This window comes from Aedes albopictus, chromosome 2 (genome assembly GCF_035046485.1).
Source record: "Aedes albopictus strain Foshan chromosome 2, AalbF5, whole genome shotgun sequence".
Lineage (NCBI taxonomy): Eukaryota > Metazoa > Arthropoda > Insecta > Diptera > Culicidae > Aedes > Aedes albopictus.
This window is the reverse complement of record NC_085137.1, coordinates 239,636,418-239,654,061: the sequence shown is the minus strand read 5'-3', so window position 1 is coordinate 239,654,061 and position 17,644 is coordinate 239,636,418. Positions and strand designations below refer to the sequence as shown.

The window sequence follows — 17,644 nt, the reverse complement described above, 5'->3', positions numbered from 1 at the left end:
CAAAAAGTCTACGTGGTTTATAAACGGCCCCTTAGTGAATAAAATCAGGCGCTCGATTTGAATAGGTCTTAAGTTTGCTGTGATTTCTATGTAGATTCGACCTATTTAAATCGAATGCCAGAAATATTGCTTTTTTCGGAGTATGTATAACGTGATTTCATTGCGCTCCAATTCCTTTGTATTGATGGTTAAATAAACAAAACAGTTCAATTTCCGTGGATAGAATGACAGTTCAATCGATAAAATGACAGTTCGCCCCGAACAAAAAAAAATCCTCATATGTACAAGCTTTAAATGCATTTTAAAAGTAGTTCCAGGGCATCAAAATTGATGAAATTTTAAATTTTGAATAAGTTTTAGACAGAGATTCCGATTATGAAATAATCTGGATACCCCTAAATAACTCAATGGTTGCACTTTAGCGGACTCGCAGTTAGAAATGCATTGCAGTTAAAGAAAACGTTTGCACCGAGCGAATGTCTACTGTATATTATGATTCAGATGTATTTATCTACAGTGTGGGAAACACAATAAATATACATTGAAAAATAAAACATCATTTCTGGTCGAATCTAAATAGAAATCACAGCAAACTTAGGACCTATTCAAATCGAGCGCCCGATACAGTAGACGTTCGCTCGGTGCAAACGCTTTATCTGCAATGCTTTTAAACTGCAAGTCCGCTAAGTGCAACAATTTTGCAGTTATCACACCGCTATCCGTCAAAACGAAATGTCAACAGCGATGCGATGTTTTTCGCATGCACTTTTGTTGCAGTGCGATGTTTTACTTATGCACATTGACTGCATTCTGCAGCAACTGACAGTTCTTTGACGTCTGTCAGTTGTTGCAGTTATCGAATTTCATTCGGTAAGTGAAACGTAAACATGTTGCAGTTATCGAACGTCTACTGTATTTTCAATCCAGCCCCAGTGTGCGCCATCTAGTTGATGGTTGGCCAAACTCAGTCCTTTTACACTCAAATTAATTTACTGATTGAAACTAAGTGCAAAAGCACATAGATGACGAACGAGAGAGAGAGAAATCAATCTATGTGCAACTAATGAAAATTAAAAGTTACTTTGTTCAATTTTATACTTTTAATAATAAATTTAGAGTGTAGCAGCTTAAAAAGCAACCCTGCCAACATAAATTCCAAATACAGCATAACAAACGCGAAACGAGTATGGCGCGCGCAGAAGATCCAAATTTTATCGCGGAAATGTTCTTTGTCCACCTCAAGGAATCAAGTTTGCCGACCGAATTGCTTTCTGTTTTTGAAGGTAAGTAGTTCACTTGAAACTTTAGAAACCTTTTCTACATCTGTTTTACATTTTTGATAGAATTGCACTACAACGTTGACCACTTCACCACCGTCACCAAGGACGAAGTCGTAAATATTATTTGGAGGCTGCCTTGACTGAATTGACAATGTTTTGATAGGACTGCACTTAGTTTTTAAGTGCAAAAGCAATTGGTCACAATCTAAGTGCAGGGAACTTATATTTGATATGTTAATTATTCTGAGTGTAGCATTGGGCGAACATGCTTCCGTGACTATGATTTGAATACGGAAATGTTCGTAGTGTTACGTCTGTTTGTCTGTGGCTTAACGTTGACGATTTTCAGGCTTATTCTGCGCGGCGTGTGAGGTGAGATGAGTCGAATGAGGTGACAAAAGTCGACTCGCCCCATTTGATTTACATTAGTCGTCTCACGTCACGTGAGACGAAACCTTCCGTCTCACCTCACACGCCGCGCAGAATAAGCCTGTTTAACTCAGTTCATAAATAAGTTAATAAAACACATTTCCGGAGAAATTCACGAAAAAATCGTAACTGACAAAATATACACATTTTTTTATGGCTCTACGTCCCCACTGGGACTTGTCCTGCCTCGCTTCAACTTAGTCTTCTTTGAGCACTTCCACAGTTATTAATCGAAGGGCATTCTTTGACTGACATTGCATGAATTTGTATTTGTATTTGTATATTGTACAATGATACACTATGTCCAGGGAGTTTTCCCAACTGGAACAGGAATCGAACCCGCCGTCTCCGGAATGACGGTCCATAGCCTTAACCACTAGGCTAACTGGAGACCCCAAATATACACATTATGAATTTCAAATAACTCAACGTACATATGTACAGATCGGTAAATTATTGGTTAAATTGGGAAAAAAAATCCACAGCTCAGGTGAAATTTGAACTCACGACCCTTATTCGCTAGACAAGTGCCTTACCAACTAAGCTACCGAGCCAATTAATGACCCGGCAACTTAGTTGTCATAAGGTTCAATTCTAATCTCATCGATCTATATCATCTTCCCCTAAACCGCAAATATAGCCATCTCTGTTGTATTGTCCGTGCAGTTGAATCACGGAATTTTCGACTAGCGAAGTTGGATTTTTCTCCAAATCCATGCGTCGGATCTAACTTCGGAAGTGGTGCGCTGTATAGCGGACTAGGTTTACTATACAGCACACCACTTCCGAAGTTAGGTCGGACCAGGTTTACTATACAGCACACCACTTCCGAAGTTAGGTCCGACGCATGGATTTGGAGAAAAATCCAACTTCGCTAGTCGAAAACTCCGATTTTCAAATAAATTAAGAATACATCGACAATGATTTTTCATAAGGGCCTAACTGACTTGATCGATTTCTCTTCGTCGACTCTCTCTTTTGCTAATAACTTGATCAAAACAAACAAAATCATTATTCTTTTTGTTTCCATAGCAACATGTAGTCGTCTTCTTCGCATTTCAACCAAAAAATCTTAGGAAAACTCAATACACATTCTGTGATAACACAAAGAGAGGATCGATGAAGAGAACTCGAAAATGTCAGTTAGGCCCAAATGAAAAATCAGTGTCGACATATGTACGAAGAGCGAAAGCGATTTGTTTTTATTGTTTGAAACTGTTTGCCTATCGTACAGCACAGGCACCGCTTCCCCAACCACTTGTAGAGGAAGAACAATTGCTACCTGGAAGGCGATCAAACGCGTCGTTCGCATTCTGTTTGATACGACGGATAACTACGTAGAGGTAGATGCTCGAAAATGACTCACTCAAAGTGCAAATTTTCGGTAATACCAATCCGTGCGGTCAATTATGAATTTCAAATAACTCAACGTACATATGTACAGATGGGTAAATTATTGGATAATTTGGGAAAAAATCCACAGCTCAGGTGAGATTTGAACTCACGACCCTTATTCGCTAGACAAGTGCTTTACCAACTAAGCTACCGAGCCAATTAATGACCCGGCAACTTAGTTGTCATAAGGTTCAATTCTAATCTTATCTATCTATATCATCTTCCCCTAAAATATACACAATTTAGGTGATTATAAGAGTAAAAAGATGCTAGATTTTCCTACTAAATACCGAGCTAAATACTCACAAACTCTCCTTGATATCACTTTTCTAACTATTGAAAATCACGGATTGAGTGGAAGGCGTAATCCCATTCTGTGTCGCACGAAACAAAACAAGAATTACGCCTTCCACTCCTGGTGTTTTTGTTTGATATCGATTCAAGGTGCATAGTATTGGGCGTATTTAGCATCCCGCATAGAAATGTACACTATGTCATACATTCCAAACATTAACTGTCGTCTATCTGTTAGTGTTATTTTATCTCAAACTGTTGCATTAATGCTGAACAATATAAAGGTTCACAGAATGTATTATTGACAACAATTCGAGTCATCCATACCAAATTGTAACAATAAACCGTAGTGTCTTCACTTTGTTGAATGATATGTGAGGCAAAACTCGTGCGAAATGGTGGCAATATGAAAGCACTCTCTGACAAATGGTTCGTTTTCATTTTTGTGCAACACACACAGACATATGCATTTCACCATATTTAACTGACACCCAACAATTTGGCAAACTGTTACACACATGAGTGTATATGTGACCGATATTCAATTGCAAATCTTCTGGGTTTGTCGAATGCTGGCTTTGTTTACAACGGTTGTGAGCAGTGAAATTTTCGAGAAATTTTAGAAGCGTAAAACAAATTAATAAAATTTTTACTTTGGGGTTTCCTCTATCCATATTATTATGGTGATGCCAACCTGGATCACAACGATGGAGCCGGATGTTCAGGTAAGGGTCTAGTAAAGCTTAATTTAACGACTGAAAAATAGGAATTGGGTTTTATTTTTAGTGATTTGCAATGACGACCATATCGGTGGAACCGGGTGTGCAGCGGAAACTCCGGTAAAGGTGAAGTGAGTTGTTTGGACTTTTCGGCACCGGTAACACCTCGACGCTAGTGCAGAGAGGTGCAGAGTGCAGATAGTGGGCTGCAGCTCAAGGCCAACGGTTTGATGTCGGAATCGTCGAGTCTTGCGTGCGATCAGATCACCAAGCGGCTGCTGGAGTTTATCGTTGCTACGGATGTGTTCCGGATCTTGTGCAGCGTACGAGAACAGTATGCTGAATCCGAACGATGTAACCGTGATTGTTCTGATCTTGGCGGTTGGGGGGCACCCATTAAGTACGTCACGCTTAGGGGGGAGGGGGGGTTTGTGAAAGTGTGACAAGCAATGTATTAGGTATAGGAAAAACCCGTACGAAGGGGGGGGGGGGGGGGGGGGTTGAACATTCTTAGTTTTAGCGTGACGTACTTAATGGATGCTGCCTTGGCACGTATGCTAACGTGAATGGTCAATTATTCAAAGGTTCCTGTTTTGGGAACTCACACAAATAATGTCATACCAAATTGCTTTGATGCATTTATGAAGATAATGTACAAAATTTCTATTTACTATGAAAATTAAAGGTAAAAAGCCGAGTTTTAGTTTTTTCTCTTATTTACACTTTTGATTTCACTACTGGGCTGCGCAGACAGTGATCATAAGTGTGGAAATGTTAAATAAAATGTGATTGCAACAAACCAACAAACCGTGTCTTTAGTGCACTTGGTTTTCGATTTGTGATGCAATCTAGCAGTTTTATTTACGTTTCCGCGCTTTTTATATTTCTGCGACAGTCCAGTAGTGAATATTTTTCCATTCCCCCACAAATAGTACAAACGTAAAAGAACTAAATAACATATTGTTATTACAACAGTATGAGCGCTATATGCTAGACTGTGGAACCATATTTCACTATAAAGCAATAATTACACATACATTTCCTATTTTACTCCGATTTTATAGGCCAACTGTTCTTGAACTATTTGCTACACAGTAAATTGAGCAAAAAATGGATAGTATGTTGACCTTCTGACAAACTGTAATCGAAAAATTTTGTTCGAGAAAATTGGCGTTTTCTTATTGTAACATAACTTAACCGCCTATTCCCCATATTGTAATTTGCTCGAGAACCATCTATCATACTGTTAAAACCGTTTATGCCACTGTTGGTTTATTGTTACTTTGGGTGCTATACTATACTGTTGAGATACTGTAGAAAATAGTTATGAACAGTATGGTACACAGTACGAGTATGGTTCATGGTTATGCGGGATATCGGACATCAATTCGGGCGTAATAAAATAAATGCAATTTTTAGTGCAAAAATTAACAAATTTGTACTGTTTTATTAGAAAATGTGTCAGAATTAATTCATTTAAGCTTATTCATGTTGAATTACTCCGAATTACTCCTAAATAGGAATTGAAATTGTATCAGCAAAATTCGGTTATTTTCGCAATGTTATTGCTTTGTCAGTTAGCCCTATTCGCGAGTTACTTCGGATTTTTTTCAGTGTTGAGAGGCTCAAGAAATTTCGATGTTTAGAGGGTCCAAGGGCGAGTTATTTCTGAAGGGGAATAAATGTAAATATCTATAGTGGTTTCTGCTTTTAGTGGTGTTGCGTGTACGTACACGTTGCATTACACAAACACTACCTGAGTTACTGGTTGAAAATAGTAAACAAAAATCAGCTGTTCCCGGCAAAATCAAATGGGCATATTTTCAACCAGTAGATTTGCATTAGTGTTCGTGACACCGCGCTGCGAAACCACTATATATATAAAAATGCAGTGGCATACGTGGGACCGCGCATAACTTGCGAACGGAAGGTCCGATTTCGATCGTCTTTGTTTTGTTCCGTTAGTTTTCACCCAAGGAAGGTTTATGAGGCAAAAAACATGAAGAAATTGAGAGTTTTTGAAAATCGATTTTTCATGCAGTTTGCGTACGGGGACTTGGTCTTGAAACGTCAAAAACGCAGTAGGCAAGACAAAGTTTGCCGGGGTCAGCTAGTTTTTATTAAAAAAAAAACAAGTATTTAGTCGCCAAACAACTTCTCTAGTAGTCGCGTCTTCGCATAATGTTTTTGTAATTGAATTGAAGAAATTGAAGTAAATTTAATTTATTTAACTGAAAATAAGCCATATGAAATGGACGAAATGGATGGGGTAAGCTATTTTTTACATTAGGATTATAATATGCCTGTTTAAGCCTTATCGTAATTTTTTTTTCAATACCGTCAGTGTACCAGTAGCCGCTCACTGTTGCAAATCCAAGTTTTGACGCATAAATACACTCTTTTCGGCGCTGATATTCTTGGACAATATAAATTAGATGAGAGCTAAGCCATTATATGTAAAGTTGACTGAATAACTTGAATGATAAAAACAAATAATGAATTTTATGCAATTCAGTATCATAATTTACATTTTATATAACCCATTTTGGTATCATCACAGACAAACAGACGTCTCACTCTAGTCACTTCTCATCGTTTCCCGGTTGATTATACCGATTATACTGGATTATACGCTTTCACTGAACAGGAAAAAGTAATTGTAAAAACATAGAGTTGCAAAAATAATGTACTTTTTCGGAAAAGTCTATTTAAAAGATGGCATAAATTTGTTCGTGAGCGGAATTAGGACCACTTTGGTCTCATCAACTGCATTAAAATCATATTTTTATGTAAAGTTCTGCATTAGTCTTGACATGTACTTAGGTTGAACTAACATAAAATGCAAAAACATTACAATTTACTTAACAGTCATTCAACAGATGATGTTTTTCTACGAAACTGGCTTTAGATGAGTGGAATCTGCTGGTACCCTGATGGTACTTAAAAGATTCATATCGCCTTTCCCTGTTTCCTTGTTTGTATCACTTATTAATATGTATTACCTATTAAAAGTTTATTGGTGCCAAACAAAAACACACTCGACGCAGATTGAATCCAACCATTCGGTGGAACGAGATTCAAACACATGAACTACTAGAGCACGTTATAGAGGAAGTGGGCATTCACCCAGGCAGATTCGAGGTAACCAATTTTGAATGCTTAATTATCACTTTTGTTGCGAAGCCCGTGCTTATACTTTCAGAAACCTACAGCCCAGATTTTCTATGCCAAGATTTGTGAAAAGGCTTCGGCTGCTATACGACATCTTAGTTGGCAGATACTGAAAAACAAAATGCGAAATTTGAAGACAACATTTCTGGCCGCAGCAACATGGAAGGCACACGAGGGCGCTAAACTAATAGCAGAGGGCAAGGAATGTTTGTATCATGGTATGTACCAACGTATTGTTCATCTCATGGTTAATCCATTTCACTCCTTGCATTTTTTTTGTCATACATTTTAATTCATAGAGCAGTATGTTCACTAATGAAATTTCTCAAACCGATTTTTATTCCATGTTTAATTGAACATGATCTAATTTTAGATCACTTAAAAAGAGTTTGTCCATATTTTGACCTATTGGAGCGCTTATACGGACATTTGGTCCAAGCCCGCAGTGTGTCTTTATTAGGAGCAGCAATTTCAAGCGATCTAGACGAGTATACTGATGAAATGGTCACTAATGAAGTCCTTTCCTCGGAGCTGGATTCAATGTCCACTCCTAGTCATGCTCAATGCGAGATGCCCACCGAAAATGTGTTCATCAAATTAGAGGAAACCGAACCCACCGTTACACACTCTGAGTTACAAGAAACTAATTACACCGCTGGCAATGCGGATCCGATTGAAGACTACAATGCAATTATCAATCGGCCACGACTGGAATATACGCCTGAACCATCAACGGCCAGCAACAGCGAAACGGATTTTACAGCAAACCGGGCGCTCGTGGAAAGGCTTCCGAGAAAAAGGCCAGCCACAGAAACGTCATCCGTTTCGCAGCTGGTGACAATGCAGGAGAAGAAGCTTAAATTTGAAGTTATGAAGCTGCAGCAGCAGTTGAACTTAGAACGACAGAAATTAGATTTGGAGCGGGACAAATTATGCCTGGCCAGAGAGCAGAGTCATGTCGATATGGAGATGAAGCGGCTACAACTCCAGCACGAAACGGATTTGAAAAAGCTTGCTATGGAACGGGATGAAAGGATTGCTTTGGCTAGAATAAGGCTAGAAGTTGAAAGCCAGGAACGTATTAGAAAGTATGAGTTAGATTTGAAGGCTACCAAAGAATAGATATGTGTAAGAGATTTACCTTATACAATATCTCCATGTTTTTATCGTTAATTTCTGTATCACATTCATTGAACTCGACGTTATTTGTTGCTGCTGTTCATATACGTTAAAATATCTATGTTTGATTGTTTCTGACTCTCTTCATATAAATACCTAATTGCAGTTTTTGACAAATGAAAACGACTGTTTCGGAGCTACAACGAGAGTTGTTGTCTACTTTTTGGCGTAACTTATCAACAAGGACATAACCTGCTTCACGGCTCAGTGTTCTATGAAGACTTCCACAGTTATCAATAGATGCCAATGACCATTTTACCAAAGATATCCAGTTAGATGCTTTTGTCGATCCACTAAACTCTAAAATATCCATATCAAGTCAAACTCTTCTACATAGTTTCATAGTTTGCGACAACGAAATTTGATCCGCAATTGCAATAATCGAACATTAGACGCAGAAGTTTGTCATCGTTTCCCTTCAAAAAGTGCATAACTCGCTCCAAGAGTCACAAAGAAAATAGAAAGTTAAGGTTAACCTTCCGTAACTCGCGCGGTTGACTACCTGCGTCAGCACCACGCCAATGCAGAGTACAAAAAGCGAGATTTTTTCAATAAGGGGATTCACTTAACAGCGTAAACTGATTATACTGATTAAACGTCGCGATCACCAAGGCAATCTTTGATTATTTCATTCGCAAAATCATGAAACATTTCAAATAAGCAGAAAATAATGGCTTTCGCAGCAATTTAATCTGTTCAGTGAATACCCCTAATGTGTTGTACAAAATACAACAGCGCGATTACTCGAGGGTTAAACCAGTTAAGGTTGGACGACTGTCTTAGTGTAACACTGGACCAGAAGCTGAAATTCGACTGCCATGTGAACAATTATCTTCACAAATTTGACAGACTTATTAGAATGTTTTATCCGTTTGTCGGAAGGGGCTCTCGCTTTTATTCCAACATCAAAATCCTGCCATACAAAACGTTTTCCGGCCTACTGCTTCGTATGGGTTTCCTGCTTGGTACGACTGCGCCTACGCGCACCGGAAGAAAGTCCAAGTTAAGCAGAACCGCTTGCTCAAAATAATTCAGGATCAACTACAGAGGTAAACTGTCTTGCTGGAGTGGAGCCAATCGAAGACTGGTTCCGGAGACTCATTCCCAAATTCTAACAGAGCTGCGCCTCATCTATAAATCCTCTGTTACAAGAGTTGGCCGTATAGACATGTGATATTAGAATTGAGCTTTCCTCTTCTATAATGTTTTCTACGCTATTTCAAGTTTTTTTTTCTAATTTTTTTCCTTGTCTGTCAAAATTGTTGCTAGTCGTTTGTTAGTATTCATCAGAGTAGTGCTTGTTCTATGTAGAGTGCCCATTTCCCGGCCACTTTTCTTGTCCCGGGATTCGGGACAAAATACTTAGCTAACCCGGGAAATCCCGGGATCCCGGGATTTTTCAAAATTTTAATAAAAACCCAGAAAAATGTTTTCTTTTACTCTTGTGCAGTTCAAGTATTATTTTTTGAATAGTTATGATTTTATTTTATTTCCAAAACAAGAAGTAATATAACGAGAATCAAAAGTATCAGCATGATGCTCACCAAGAAATATTTATTTTAACTCCCAAATATGTAGTTGATTTATTGCAAGGTGAAAATCTACAAGTTTTCAATAGTTTTATTGGAATAAGCATCATAATCTATCTAATATCGAAACGGATGATGTTTGTATTTTTGATGCATTGTAAAAATTGCATCTGTTGAGCCTTATTACAAGTTCAGGAAATCTTTTGAACTCATGGTATTACAAATATTTCAATACAGAAGTTTGGATTTTTTTTTCAATGGATTACGCGCATGAAGTGCGTTCACAGGAGGAATAAAATCATTTATTTTTGTATTGCGAACTCAATTTTTTTCTAAATGAACAGCCTTTCTAAAAAAAATATTTTTTCGAATAATACTTCGAGATGCTGTACTTGTAATTCATTGCGGTTTTTGGATAATTTCAAAGATGTTGTAGTACTTAATTTTAAGATTCATGAATTTCCTGAGGAAAAAAATCGATTTATCAACATAATATAGTACAAGTTTGGAATCAGGTTCCCAAATATTATATTGGGGCTATGTCCAGATAGTTCTTGCAATTACTGAATAAACCAGAAAGATAGAAAATTTAAATTAGGTAAATGCATAACATAAAATCAAGATTTTTATGATTTTTTTCCAAGTAAAACCTAGTGTCCAAAGCCCGATGGTAGTGCGTGCATGTGAAAAAAAAACGATCAGATTTCCAAAGTGAAAATAATGTTTTGCCATGACATTTGGCAATTATAGCTACAAATGATCTTTATCCCGGGAATCCCGGGATGGTCGGGATTTCTAAAACTATATCCCGGGATTCGGGAATTCCCGAAATCATCCAAATCCCGGGAATTCTTGTCCCGGGATGTCCCGGGAAGGACACTCTAGTTCTATGTTATTGTTGTCTCAAATCTTAATATTCAATTCCTCATGGTATTCGTTAAATCTATATAAATAAAAATGTAATGGTGTTTGTATGTCACGAATAGGCTTGGGAACGGGTCAACAGATCGACATGATTTTTTTACTGTTGCATTCCGCCAGGGCTCCGACGTGTTCGTACGAAAAAATAATTAGAAAAAGTGACCAGGAAGGCAAGAAAAACAGGAAAATCTGAAAATCCATTTTAAGGGGCATTTCTTCATGGAACCGCATGTCAAAAAACAGAGTAGGCAGGCAGGACGACGTTTGCCGGGACTGCTGAAATATCTAATTGAATACTAGACCTAGTGTTCAATAACCATTCTAGTATGACCAACAGAACAACGGCAGAACCGGTTGTACCTCCCGATCGCCATATGTAATTCAGCTCATGCTATGCAGTTAATATCATCATAAGTTTATAGTGACGACATTGTACAATGGTCCGAGGGCCGTATTTAAAAGGAAAAAAATGATTATTTACGCCTCAACTATTAGTTTTAGCTATATGCTGTCTTCGAGCAAGTTTTTCATATTTTTTTGTTAGAAGTGAGCACATAGTGCTTCAAAACTTCAGACGCACAAATCCCAAGAAACCAAACCATAGTGCATTTCATTATTCTGTTCTTGCTCACTTGTAATAAGCTTAAAATAAGAAGAACAGGTGCGCTGGTTTTGTTTACGAAGAGATTTGTGCGCTCGAAATCGTGAGTAGGTGCGAAAGTCGGCCATTGTGTGCGCCATTTTGGGATTCTAACAAGTCTGTCCTTAAAAGATCTTATTCCCATCTTTTAATGGTGAAAAAAACAAAAAAAAAGGGGTTTTCGTTTAAGGACAAACGTATTGACATCCCGCTTCAACAGTGCATCAAAACTTCAAACGCACAAATCTCAAGAAACAAGCTTCACACAACAAAGCATTTTATTATTCTGTTTTTGCTCACTTGTAATAAGCTTAAAATAAGAAGAACAGGTGCGCTGGTTTTGTTTACGAAGAGATTTGTGCCCTCGAAGTCGTGAGTAGGTGCCAAAGTCGGCCATTGTGGCGGCCATTTTGGGATTCTAACAAGTCTGTCCTTAAAGCGTTTAATTCAGGAAATATGGATTTTTTCATAGAAAAAGCGCCCTAAGTATGAAAATATAAGAGATACGAGTTTCATGTCTTCGACAGAAATGTGTTACAATATAAGGGTCTGTTCCAATTGGAGATTTAAATTTATTTTCACTTAAACTTGACAGTTCGATAATTATTTTCTTAGGAGAACTATCAAGTTTAAATGTTGAACTGTTAAATTTAAGTAACAATTAATTTAAATTCGCCAATTGGAACAGACCCTAAGTACAAAAAGTGTTCAGAACGAAGTACATATTCCGAAAAATGAACCAATCAAAGCATATTGGAAGAATACCGTTTCTTCTAAGGAATTTTTTTTCCTGGTGGAATTTCTTCAGAAGAAACTGGTTTCTTTAAATTTAATGATTTTTTAATGAAGATTTAATGATTCACCGACCAGGGGCCTGTAGCATAATCAAAATTTTACTAATAATATTAGTCTTGTAGCTTGTAACTTGAAATTTTCTGTTGCATAAAAATACTACAAGTTACAAGTCCAATACTACAAGTCGGTTGGACTAATATTATTAGTAGAATTTACAAGTGTATGTTGCATAAACAAACTACAAGTATAAAATATTAGCTATGAATTGTACTTTTGATTACAAGTCTCAAAGGTCTTGTAAAATAATTTACAAGTTAGATTTAAAGTATTGCAGAAGACGTATTTAGTTTTGAATATATCGATTTATCATTTTGATGAACTCAAAAGGTATTACAGGGTGTCGACTCAATTCTGAAAATTAAATTCCCTGACTTTCCAGTCACTTTCACTGAAAATTCCAGGTCATGTAAATCTAAGCTTAAGGGTGTCTGCTCATGAGATGAAATTCAATTTTCTGAATTTTCCTGCATTTTTCTAGGAGTGGAAAAATAGAAAAAAATAGTGAACTACACCAAATTTTTTTCAATAGATTTTAGGCATATTTACATTTTATTTATTTAGTTAACATCAAATTCATGATAAAACTGAATCAAGAATTTGCCGCCATAATACTCGATTTGCAGCTGCAGCTCTCCAACGTCGGTCACGCCCAACACTCGCCAGATCACGGCATATTTACAGTATTTCTTCAAAATTCTTCTACCTGATACGCTGTGCTGGAAATAATTTTTGACAAGTCCACCAAAAATTCCATAATTTAGATAAAAGTTCTTTAAGAAGACCAACTAACATTTTTTTTTAATAACGACAAAATTACAACAAAGATATTCGAAAGGCATTACTCCTTGAACATTATTAGGGTGACATCTTATTTTTTTAGTTAGAACTACTTCAGATGTTCAGATTTTGTGGCTGCAATTTTGTCGCAAATTTCGCATGTTCATTATGAAAAAAATCTCAAAATAAAATCCGTCGAGCACTCTACAAAAATCTTTCAGCAAGAAATTCATCCAGAAGTTCTGCAATATTATTTCTGATACTAATGTAAATACAGGGGATAGACAAAATGATCGGGACAGGCAAAATTTTCACTTTCAAAAAATGTTCAACTAGCTGTAACATTTCGAAAAGTGCATCAAATATTCTCAAATTTTTACTGTAAGTTCTTCAACTAGTTGTATATCAGTGGACAAAGTTTGGAAAAGATCGGACAATTTTTCACGAAGTTATAAAGATTTTTAAAAAAGATAAAATTATCCGATAGCCAACTTTGAGCTGTTATATCTTCGGATTCAATGAACCGATTGCAATGAAATTTTGACCATTCATGACTTATATAATGAACTCTGGAAAACATTTGACTTAACTTGAATTTTTTAACAAGCGAAAAAGTTATAGCGATTTTATTTTTTCACGATTTTTTAATAAATTGGTCTATTTTTAATATGCATCCCATTACTTTTTCAATTTATTGACGGCTATGTTGTTACTTTCCTTCAAAACACATTTATATATAAGTCATTTGGAGGGAATTTAAATGAACTATAATTTGCATCTTGAATTTTGAAACGATGTTGAAGTTTTGGATAATTTGGTGTTTTATAAGGAAAATAATCTAACCGTTGTAATTTTCTTTCGTGTTAAGAATTTTAAGTTGAGTCAAACGTTTTTTAAAGCTTATTATGTAAGTCATAATTGGTCAAAATTTCATTTCATTCGGTTCATTGAATCCGGAGATATAACAGCTCAAAGTTGGCTATCGAATAAATGTACCTTTTTCTTAGAATCTTTATAACTTCGTGAAGAATTGTCCGATCATTTCCAAATTTTGTCCACTGATACACAACTATTTGAGGAACTTACAGTAAAAATTTGAAAATATTTGATGCACTTTTCGAAAAGTTACAGCTAATTGAACATTTTTTGAAAAGTGAAAATTTTGCCTGTCCCGATCATTTTGTCTATCCCCTGTAAGTACAACAAATGTATTGGGAATATCTAAAAGCACTTTAAAATTTTTCCTAATTTGTCAAAAACACCTTCATGAATCGTGTAACTTTCCATGTGAAATTCTCTAAGAGGTCTGCCAAAATGCCAAACTCACTTAGAACTCCTATAGTGTTATTTTTTTCGGAAATGAACATTTATGTTGTAAAAAGTATGTTCCAAAAATACTTTTAAAAGCTCCTTCAAGCGCTTTCGAAAATTCGTACGGGTTTGCTAGCTCAACTCTCTGATGCCTTTAAGCATTCATTGAAATCGGTTGAATCCTTAAATAAGATTAGAGGATGTCTAGCAGATGTTTCGATATTCTTCCAAATTAATTTCAAAAACTAGGAATTTGAACACGAATTCCACTTGAAGGACTTTTAGGAAATTGATAAAGCGCTGTCCATAAACTACGTAGACTTTTTTCGGCCAACTCAGAACCCCAACCCCACTTCCCCCTGTATGAAGCCTGTATGAAGCCCACAGGTTGGCCAGACCCCCCGTCCCCCTCCTAAGAGTCTACGTAGTTTATCGACTGGGCCTAATTCTTTCTTCGTTACATAGTTATCATCTTGAAATAGCTGAAACTTTTCAAATGGTTTTCAGGAATATCTATATATATAAAAATGAGTTTGAAGTCCCTTTGAGGCAACAAAACTTACGAACGGCTGAACCGATCGGGATGACTCTAGCACGGTTTGGTTCGTATTCATGGTGGCTGTGTTTGTATACATAAAAAGTTACGAAAACCATTCAAGAAGTATAAAGAATGTAAAAATACTATTTTTTCACGGGCCGGGAAGAAATTTGCTGTGATTCAAATGAAATCAATCTAGAGTGCGTTGCTGCGATTTCCTCAACAGCTGTCAAACCACCATATCATGGTAAGACAAAGTTTGCCGGGACAGCTAGTAACATATAAAAGAGAATGTCTTTTCTATTTTATTGTGTTTTTATCTTCTTAAGTCTTAATAAAGTTGTAATTTCATTGGGATGTTTGGTAAACTAGTCACTTGATTCTTTCCATATTCTAATCAAAATTTCTCGATGGCTTCATTACTGTAGACTTAAATCTATGAAGGATTTCTTGCAGAAGGCAACACTCAGTTTTTTTTTTCAGAATTCAACTCACATAGGTATTTTTATCAAACAATTAAACCTGCCTGCATATAATACTATCTGGACGCATCATTGATAATATCGGATGTATTCGTGAGTTATCAACACAAATATTTTGCCGTACCAATAAACATTTCAAAAGTTCACCCAAATTTTAAATTTACATACATTTAAATAGTGGTCTTTTCGAGAACACGGTAGAAAATTATAATGAATCTTGGAAAAAAAAACTCTAAAGAATGCTGTTTCACGATATGACCAAATCATGTCACGAGTAATCTGAAAAAAAAATCATTTTAATCCTGTGAGGACTATGCTAGGAGACCATTAAAGATGGCGTTTGGATACAAAATAAAACTTGTGTGGAAATTTGTGAAAGACATGCGAAAAGTCTGGCAAGGATTTGTCAAGGAAAGTTTGCTAAATAGTTTTAGAAAATTCGTTGGTAATTTTGTTTGTGTTTTGCAAAAGAAGACTACTTCAAGGATCTGTGTAAAATATTTTAGATTTTTTTAGGGTTTGGATATCACCATGAGTTAAAAGTGTTTTAAAAAGGTGTGAAGTAACTTGGGTATCCAATTCTCTAGTGCAAGTTTTAATTACCTTTAGAAGTGCCTAAAGAACATTAAATTGAAGAGGCAGGCCAAGCTCTACTGGAAGCGTAGATCTAGAATGAATCAGACGAAGTACTACGCAATCAGCTCGGGAAACTTTTGCTGGGATTATTACTCAAATTTCAACAAAGATATCTTCAAAAAATAATAAAAATCACTAGTGGTCTGAACAACAAACTTCTGGGCATCGCAAGACTTTACCCACCAATGAATTCATTAGAAACCCATCAAGATGCAGGAGTGGGACATCTCAAAACAATATCACCAGTTTGAAGCAAAAATTTAGCAAGTTTTTCAAATTCCATAACATGTTGTATCGTTTTATGATTACCTTCGTGAAAAATTTTCCCTGACCATCAACAGAATTCCCTGACTTTCCCTGATTCTCCAGGTCCAAAAGTAAATTCCCTGACATTCCCTGACTTTCCAGGTTTTTCCAGGTAGTCGACACCCTGTATTATTTATCTAACATGTCAACCGTAATTCCAGTTTTCGACAATTAAATTTGGCAATATGTATTCGAAACTCATTGAAGAGAAAATTGCGTTGATGTACACTTTGTATCCAAAATATAATTTCTGCTGAGTCTCTCAAGTTCTCCAAAGTTTCTACAATACCCATCTTTGATTGGAGGTTCTTGGTAAAGCTATGGTTATTATGGTCACTGCATAAGCACAGGTAAAGTTGCAGATGCGAAATAAATTAGAATCAATTGCTTGTATTGCGCATCATTAAGCTAATCAAGAGCTACAATATACATACACTAACTTGAATCGAGTTGCGACATATAAAAGTAGGTAAAAGCTCAATTTTTGCATCCCAGATCACTTCGGATTTTAACAAAAAGCATAATACATGTTGCTAAATCTTTCTACATTGTTTTTAAACCAGTACTATTAAATCTTTGGGACATTTTACTAAAAATCCAGGTACTTGCAGTGCCATACTTTGTAAAAAAATATTTCGTCAGAGCGGTCGAAAATGATCCAAACAGCACATGCTTTTCTTCATGTATCGTATAAAGAATGCAAAACTTCGGAATAAATGAAGTTATTTCCGGATGTGACGCGGAAAATGCAGAAAATAAACAAACATCAACTGCCATTTCAAATTAATAGTGAACTGTCGGATGAATTTTGACAGGTAAATGAACCAAAACAACTTGAATTTTCATTGTCACTAATATTACAAGTGCTAATAATATTAGTGGAAAATTGAGCCTTTATGCAACACAAATTATTTGAACTTGTAATATTAGTACTTGTAACTTGTAACTTGTAGCTAATATTATTAGCCCGATTATGCTACAGGGCCCAGAAGTTATTGACGAAAGAAAATTCGATGAAGTGAATTCGATCATTGCAGATACGCCCGTATGATATTAAGCGCGAGAATTGTGCGTTTTTTCCTCTACAGCTCTCAAGTGCAGTCGATATCCACATTCCAACAGCTGTGGAAACCGATGTAGTCAGTCGCATTCGTCGCATTGTGCCATATGACGTGTTAGACT

General features: G+C 36.4%; 1 protein-coding gene across 1 annotated transcript; it reads left to right on the top strand.

Moving 5' to 3' along the window:
* Window positions 1–6,238: 6,238 nt before the first annotated feature.
* LOC134287061 (uncharacterized) lies at window positions 6,239–8,440 on the top strand. The gene is made up of 4 exons (XM_062848774.1): window positions 6,239–6,386; window positions 7,130–7,258; window positions 7,320–7,506; window positions 7,662–8,440. The coding sequence occupies exons 1-4, from the start codon at window positions 6,369–6,371 to the stop codon at window positions 8,408–8,410; spliced, it is 1,083 nt and encodes a 360-aa protein (XP_062704758.1). The 5' UTR covers window positions 6,239–6,368; the 3' UTR covers window positions 8,411–8,440.
* Window positions 8,441–17,644: the final 9,204 nt, after the last annotated feature.